This window comes from Oncorhynchus clarkii, chromosome 4, assembly GCF_045791955.1.
Source record: "Oncorhynchus clarkii lewisi isolate Uvic-CL-2024 chromosome 4, UVic_Ocla_1.0, whole genome shotgun sequence".
Classification (NCBI taxonomy): Eukaryota; Metazoa; Chordata; class Actinopteri; order Salmoniformes; family Salmonidae; genus Oncorhynchus; species Oncorhynchus clarkii.
In genome coordinates this window covers 26,705,549-26,713,805 of record NC_092150.1, presented here as the reverse complement: position 1 = coordinate 26,713,805, position 8,257 = coordinate 26,705,549, and the positions used below count along the sequence as shown (strand labels likewise).

General features: G+C 44.4%; 1 protein-coding gene across 5 annotated transcripts in view; it reads right to left on the bottom strand.

Moving 5' to 3' along the window:
• Nucleotides 1-3,489: 3,489 nt before the first annotated feature.
• Nucleotides 3,490-8,257, bottom strand: part of LOC139406651 (ras-specific guanine nucleotide-releasing factor RalGPS2-like) — a 143,748-nt gene continuing 138,980 nt past the window's right edge. For 4 of the 5 annotated variants that reach the window (XM_071149493.1, XM_071149495.1, XM_071149494.1 and 1 more), the window contains 2 exons: nt 7,258-7,349; nt 3,490-7,190 (listed from right to left, as the gene is read on the bottom strand). In XM_071149493.1, the coding sequence (XP_071005594.1) occupies nt 7,161-7,190; nt 7,258-7,349 (122 nt within the window). In that variant the 3' untranslated portion in view covers nt 3,490-7,160. The remainder of the gene's footprint in view (nt 7,191-7,257; nt 7,350-8,257) is intronic. The other variant, XM_071149492.1, reaches the window with a different exon arrangement.

Here is an 8,257-nt window from a genome sequence, read left to right as displayed (position 1 = left end):
AGATATAAAATCTTATTAGTCACATTCGCCGCATACAACAAGACCTTACAGAATGCATACTTACGAGACTTGGCGCTCCGGCACCACTTGCCGTGCGGTAGCAAAGAAAACAGTCTATGACTAGGGTGGCTGGAGTCTGACAATTTTTAGGCAATTCCTCTGACACTGGTATAGAGGTCCTGATGGCAGGAAGATTGGCCCCAGTGATGTACTGGGCTGTTCACACGACCCTCTGTAGTGCCTTGCGGTCGGAGGCCGAGCAGTTGCCATACCAGGCAGTGATGCAACCAGTCAGGATGCTCTCGATGGTGCAGCTGTAAAACCTTTTGAGGATCTGAGGACCCATGCCAAATCTTTTCAGTTTCCTGAGGGGGACTAGGGTTTGTCGTGCCCTGTCTTAGTGTGCTTGGACCATGTTAGTTTGTTGGTGATGTGGACACCAAGGAACTTGAAGCCCTCAACCTGCTCCACTGCAGCCCCATCGATGAGAATGGGTGTGTGCTCGGTCTTCTTTTCCTGTAGTCCACAATAATCTCCTTTGTCTTGATCACATGGAGGGATAAATTGTTGTCCTAGCACCACACGGCCAGGTCTCTGACCTCCTCCCTATAGGCTGTCTCATCGTTGTCGGTGATCTGGCCTACCACTGTTGTGTCATCGGCAAATTTAATGATGGTGTTGGAGTTGTGCCTGGCCGTGCAGTCATGAGTGAACAGGAGGGGATTGAGCACGCACCCCTGAGGGGCTCCTGTGTTGAGGATCAGCATGGCAGATGTGTTGTTACCTACCCTTACCACCTGGGGGCGGCCAGGTTATTGATGAGCTTTGAGGGCACTATGGTGTTGAACGCTAAGCTGTAGTCAATGAATAGCATTCTCACATAGGTGTTCCTTTTGTCCAGGTGGGAAAAGGCAGTTTGGAGTGCAATAGAGATTGCATCCTCTGTGGATCTGTTGGGGCGGTATGCAAATTGGTCTAGGGTTTCTGGGATAATGGTGTTGATGTGAGCCATCACCAGCCTTTCAAAACACTTCATGGCTACAGATGTGAGTGCTACGGGTCGGTAGTCATTTAGGCAGGTTACCTTTGTGTTCTTGGGCACAGGGACTATGGTGGTCTGCTTAAAACATGTTGGTATTACAGACTCGGACAGGGAGAGGTTGAAAATGTCAGTGAAGACACTTGCCTGTAATCCGTCTGGCCCTGCGGCCTTGTGAATGATGACCTGTTTAAAAGGTCTTACTCACATCGGCTGCGGAGAGCGTTATCAGTCTTCCAGAACAGCTGGTGCTCTCATGCATGTTTGTGTCATTTGCCTCGAAGCGAGCATAGAAGTAGTTTAGCTCATCTGGTAGGCTCGTGTCACTGGGCAGTGCTTTCCTTCGTAGTCTGTAATGGTTTGCAAGCCCTGCCACATTCGACGTCAGAGCCGGCATAGTACGATTCGATCTTAGTCCTGTATTGATGCTTTGCCTGTTTGATGGTTCGTCGGAGGGCATAGTGGGATTTCTTATAAGCTTCCGGGTTAGAGTCCCACTCCTTGAAAGCAGCAGTTCTATCCTTTAGCTCAGCGTGGATGCTGCCTGTAATCCATGGCTTCTGGTTGGGATATGTATGTATGGTCACTGTGGAGACGACGTCATCGATGCACTTGTTGATGAAGACAATGACTGTGTGGTGTACCCCTCAATGCCATCGGGGGAATCCCGGAACATATTCCAGTCTGTGCTAGTAAAACAGTCCTGTAGCTTAGCATCTGCTTCATCTGACCACTGCTTTATTGAGCTAGGCCCTGGTGCTTCCTGCTTTCATTTTAGCTTGTAGCAGGAATCAGGATGATATAATAATGGTCAGATTTGCCAAATGGAGGGTGAGCTTTGTATGCGTCTGTGTGTGTGGAGTATAGGTGGTCCAGAGTTCTTTTTCCTCTTGTTGCACATTGAACATGCTGATAGAAATTTGGTAAAACGGATTTAAGTTTCCCTGCATTAAAGTCCCCGGCTACTAGGAGCGCCGCCTCTGGGTGAGTGTTTTCTTGTTTGCTTATGGCGGAATACAGCCCATTCAATGCTTTCTTGGTGCCAGCCTAACTGGTGGTATGTAAACAGCTACGAAAAGTACAGAAACTTTCTAGGTAGATAGTGTGGTCTACAGTTTATCATGAGATACTCTACCTCAGGCGAGCAAAACCTTGAGACTTCCTTAGCTGTTCTATCCTGCCGGTATAGCGTGCAACCAGCCAGCTGTTTATTGATAGTGACGTCGTTCAGCCACGACTCCGTGAAGCCTAAGATGTTAGTTTTTAATATCCCGTTAGTAGTTTAATATTCTGCGTAGCTCATCAATTTTATTGTCCAAATATTGCACGTTTGCTGGCAGAATGGAGGGAAGTGGGGGTTTATTCTTTCGCTTGCAAATTCTCAGAAGGCAGCCTGCCCTTTGGCCCCTTAATCTCTGCCTCTTCACGCAAATCGCGGGGATATGGGCCTGTTCCCGAGAAAGCAGTAGATCCTTCGCGTCGGGCTCTTCAGTCGTGAAAGGAAAAGGATTCTGCAAGTCTGTGGTGAGTAATCGCAGTCCTGAAGTCTACGTTTTTTTCGGTCATAAGAGAAGGTAGTGGCAACATTATCTACAAAAGAGTTTATTTGCGTTGTTTAACTTATCAAAAAAACAATAGGTTGGGGACACGTAAATGTCTGCCTTCGTCGCTGGCCCCATCCTAGATTTACAGTAAATGCTGTGTGTGGTGGGTTAACTATTACAGCATATGGATCTTGTGTGTGTATAAAACTGCATCCCAAACAGAGGTCTCCTGGTGTGGGTTTGTGTAGAGTCACCATCACTACAGCTAGTTAAGTTCCGCTAGGATTACTTAACCACTGCTTTTCCCAAACACACACGGAATACAGCACAGACATCGATGGCCCAATCAATCCCAGCATACGGCACAAAGCATTTCTTCATAGCCCGCTCTGACCAAGTGTAAGGAGGCTTCTAGGGTCACAGTTCCTGCTGAGCACCAACACACCCAAGCAGCCCCCTCCCAGTCCAGCTGCACACATCTGCTCTCAGTAGGTCAACACTGTGGAATTCACAGCTGCATGCCAATCTAAAATGCCCTCCTCTGCTTCTTGTCAATAGTCTACATTAGCCTCTCCAGGCAAAAGCTGCATCCCAATAGTCTAAGTGAAAGAAGAACTGGACAGGTGAAAAGCATTTTCCCAGTTTGCCATATTGCTTTCACTAGTCTTGTGTTTTCAGATCCGTGTTGACTGAGATGCAGCCTCTGTCTGGGATTTCCAGTGTCCTACACAACACAAAGATTGCCCAGGGTTGAATAGAAACACTGTCGCCACTCATTTCCCTCTAAAAAGCATGAAGTGACTAACTCGGTTTACAAGGTAAGTCAGAGAATGGGAGTTCAATTTCAGTTAAATTGTTGGGTTTATTTGAAGGAGACAGTCAATTGAAAAACCATTACACAAGTTCAACAATTCAAGTAGGTTTTTATTTCAGTAGGAAAGATTACACATCAATCCATACCTAAAGTGTATTAACACTAGTTTAAGCACACACACACACATTTTTCCTAACCACATGCCCTGTCCAGGACATTTAACAGGTTGTGGTAAGTAGACACTCCTGGTCCGGCACACATACACCACATTTAGCTGAAACCATGTTTATATAAATGAAAGTGAACCGAGGGGCAGAGTATAAAAAGGGCAGTGTGTTTATTGGTTATCTGGCTGAGACTCAGGTCACGTCACTCAATTCAGAGGTCATAGTTCAAACCCGGGTCACATAACATGGGTGGGTCCTCACTAGGGGTCGGAGTACAGGAGGTAGAGGGATAGCACATGGACACACCCCACAGGTCATGGGACATAGACAAAGCTAAGTGACGTCGTCAACACATCATAAACATCACTCTCAAACTGAGCCATATAGAGCACATAGATGTATCTTCTAGAAACTGATCTAAGGTCAGTTTGACATTTTCCCCTAATGGTTAAAGTTTGGATTTAAAGGGAATTAAGTTGATCCTTGAGCTGCGGGCAAATTCTCCATCCTACAGCACACAAAAACACCACTATACCCCCCTCTCATGTTAACCACACACCACCCAGTCATCTCAGCTGAACTGTTAAAGAATTTCAGGAGAAAAAAAAAAATAACACTGCAGACAAATCCCCCAAAACTTTACTCTTGACAGTAAATAATACACAGCTGGTTGTGTATTTGTACATGGACACAAACTGTGGAAACCTCAAAAACAAACAAACCATTTTGACATTGATATTTCTCAAACAAAAAGCCCACCATAACAGATTTTAAAAACTCACACTCTTAACCCTTTCCCTATAGGCGTCCACATCCCTCACGTCAGCACTGTGACACTACACGGGAGCATTCCTGTCTGCCATTTAATCTGCCGCTCTCTTCAGCCTGCATTGAAGCCCTCTATGTTCAAGGCAGAGAGATGTGAAGGAGAGGTCTGAGAGAGGGAAAAAAGGAGAACAGAGAGACTACTTTCTCCTCTGCTGGTCTTCTGTGGGGAGCGTCAGTCTGCCTGCTTCTCTGTACAGCTCCGGTTGAATCAGAGTTCCATTCACCCCTCTATTTCTACTATATCCTTCCTTGTTCAATCGCACTCCACACAGAATATGCTATACCACATTCTATACAGATTTACCCACTGCTCAACAGTGAATAAATGGCAGCCATGAGGCTCTGTCCGTCTAATGCTTTCTAGCAGGTAAACAAAAATCATTTTTACACACTCATACTGTTGTACTACCTTCCTCTCTTGTCCTTTTGTATCACTGTAACGCTACCCCTCTCATTCCTTTCTTTCTCTGGCTTCCTTATCCTCTAGTCTGTGTATGACATAGCCCTGCTGGAGTCTTGCTATTAATGGAGCTGTAGCTGTGTGTGGTATAACTGCTGGGAGCTGTGGAGCAGAGCACATCGGAAATGACCCTGAAATGGAATATGTAGAAGTTGCCCTAAACAACAGATCTCAGATCAGATTACACCAACTCCAATCTTAACCTTAACCATTAGGGGGTGAATACATATCTGACCTTGTATCAATGGTTATGGATAAGTTCTACCTTCTCCCGTTAGCTTAGCCTCTACAGGACATAACAGACAACTGTTGCCGCACTGGCCCATGGGAGTTGGAGTCTCTTGCTGCTAGAGTACATAGTGTCAGTTTGAGGTGTGAGGAATGTGATGCTAACTTGCTGGACCTCTATGTAAACAATAGACATGCAAAATACATGGACAGATGGGAGATGTAAACCATTGTTACAAGTCAGGACCTAACCTGACAGTCAGGTTGAGATGGAAACAGTCAGGAGAGGATAACGCTTTACTAGTGGTTTAAGTCCTTTCTGAGAGTAGTATGAGAACGTGACCACACCATCCTTTCCCAACAACGTATTCATTTCATTTGTTCTAACACTTTCTCACAAATCGGAATAAAAATGTGTGTTTGGTATATATATACACACTCAGGGTTGAGTCCCAAACCATACACACTCTGGCTGGGTCTACTTCAAATTGTTAGCCCCTCCCTCTAGCTCGTACTCCTTAACTGTTCACAGATCTGAAAGGACTGGATAGGTGTAAGCAATATGGAGGATGTTTCTCTAAGCCAATTGAAGGTTAGGTGGAGTCATCAACAACTTGCTTACACCCATCTATAGCTTTAATTGAAGATGCCATGAGTAGTGACCAGGCGATGGGTCAAAAGGATGACATAGAACTAGGCAATAGAGCAGTAGATCTGTACCGTAACCCTATGTGACAAACTCATAGGTGAGAAAACAAAAACACTACACAAATTAAATCGAAAACAAGTAAAGGTACAACATGTTCAAAATAAAGGGAAGAGGCCAGAAATGAAATGTAACAGACAATTCAAATAAGCTAGACATGTGCAAGTTATCTACAGGATAATACTGCTGATACGTCCAACACAACAACACCAAGGTAACAGAAAACACTAACCAACAAAATAATAATTCAAATGGATTCTGAATGGCTCCCGATAGCTTTGTGTGTGTGTGTGTATAAAACACTCAGATGTGTAAAGCAGGTCAGGTCAGAACCTGTTGCTCCCTCTTATGTTCAAGCAATAACAAAAAAAGGAAGTGGAGAAATTAATTTTCTGGGGTTAACATTTCATCGTTCACGTTTTCACAGCTTTCAAGTCTTTAGTGTTATTGTGTGTACACGCGTGTGTTCTGGTGAATCTCAAGCTTTAATATGTGGACAGAGAAGACAGTGTTCCAGAGAGAACAACATATAAAGCCTGTTTATAAGAGCGATATAACTGGGTCCATAAAGGTGGAATAGAGGAAAGCTTAGAGTCTGGGTTTATCATTCCCGTGATGAGACTTACCATATATATAGTGTGCCCCCCCCACCCCCCACACACACACACGGTGAGGAGAGGCTCTGGAATATAAAACAGTAGGATACATTCAGGACACGTGTGTGTGTGGGAGTGGTTTCTGCTGGAATAGATTTGAGAATCAAAGCCCTTAATGTTCACTATGCTGCAATCACACAGGCCAAATCACACACACTCTCAGAAGGGGGGAGTGAATGTGTGTAAAAAGAGTCCGTTTTGTGAGCCCAACTCAAGTATGAAGTCTTGTGTGTGAGGGAGTTTGTGAACCAAAGTGTGATAAAGGAGTGTGTTTGAAATCCCATTCCATTGGGTTAGTCCAGTATTGTGTGTGTGAGTCCAGCCCTAGAAAGGGCAGAGTCCGTCTTCCACCAGAGCACAGTATGTCAAGAAGAGAGGGAGTGAGGGAAAACAAGGATAAATCATGTCCACCCATCCTTCCTTAAGAAACATCCAAGAAAGAGGAGAGGAGACATCCCATAGTTCCACAGGCAAAAACAACAGAGCGAGAGAACGAGAGAGAAGTGGTTTAGGTCTTCATTCAGTAGTCTATGCCACCATAATAACCACTGCTTCAACACACACACACACGGCTCCATAGGTTAAGGCAGTGGTGGCAGGTGGGGCTCCAGTGGGGCTGGGGCTAGTTTTGGGGTCATGGCAGTGAAAGCTCCTGGTGCTGAGTCACTAGCCCTCTTCCTCTATTTTAGCTCTACCGCTCCGTCCTCTACAGCAGCACTCATTCAAAGGACATCAGATTGGCTGGGACCTGGAGAGAGAGAGAAAATTGTATGAGAGCAGGTTGGTGTGGGTATGTGTGTGAGTGTGTGTGTTACCTGTTGTCTGTTGCTCTGGCAGGCAGCACTGAGGTGTTTGAACCACAGAAGGGCATTCATTTTGTTCCCTGCCTGGTATTTATAGGTGTTACCTAGGAAACACAGAGACACACCATCACAAGATGTCCCTGTAGCAGAAAACTGGGATTCAGCCCAGTCTAAGTCCAGTCGTGTACAGTTACACTATTTGACTCTCCCATCCTCATCTGTGTACAGCAGGAAGCTGCCGCAATGCAGAACATATGAGAACAGAGACGGTGTGTGTGTGTAAGAGAGAGAGATAATACAGAGATGTCAGATATGACAGGCAAGCAGTCCACAAAGCAGACAGGGTTACTGCCGGGTCAGACAGACAGGAACCTCTGTGTCCATCTGTGTGTAGGGATATTTAATACAGACCAAAAGCTGGTCTTAGTGGCAGCGTAATTAGTTACGGCATTGATTTGCCAGTGGAGGCTCACACAGAGATGCACACAGGAGCCTTATCAGCAAAGTTTTATTCAAATATTACAAGCAGTAGAAGTCAGACATTCCCCTTTTTTTTATTTATAGTACCAGTCAAAAGTTTGGACACACCTACTCATTCAAGGGGTGCTCTTTATTTTTAGTATTTTCTACATTGTAGAATAATAGTGAAGACCTATCAAAACTATGAAATAACACGTGGAATCATGTAGTAACAAAAAAATTGTTAAGCAAATCAATATATTTTATATTTGAGATTCTTCAAAGTAGCCTCCCTTTGCCTTGATAACAGCTTTACACACTCTTGGCATTCTCTCAACACAATTCCATATGTGTTATTTCATAATTTTTACAAAACTAAGAAATACCCTTGAATGAGTAGGTGTGTCCAAACTTTTGACTGGTACTGTATGTAAATGTGATATTTACATTTTGTATTTTTATACATTTGCTAACATTTCTAAAAACCTGTTTTTGCTTTGTCATTATGGGGTATTGTGTGTAGATTGATGAGGGGAAAAAAAACATATAATCC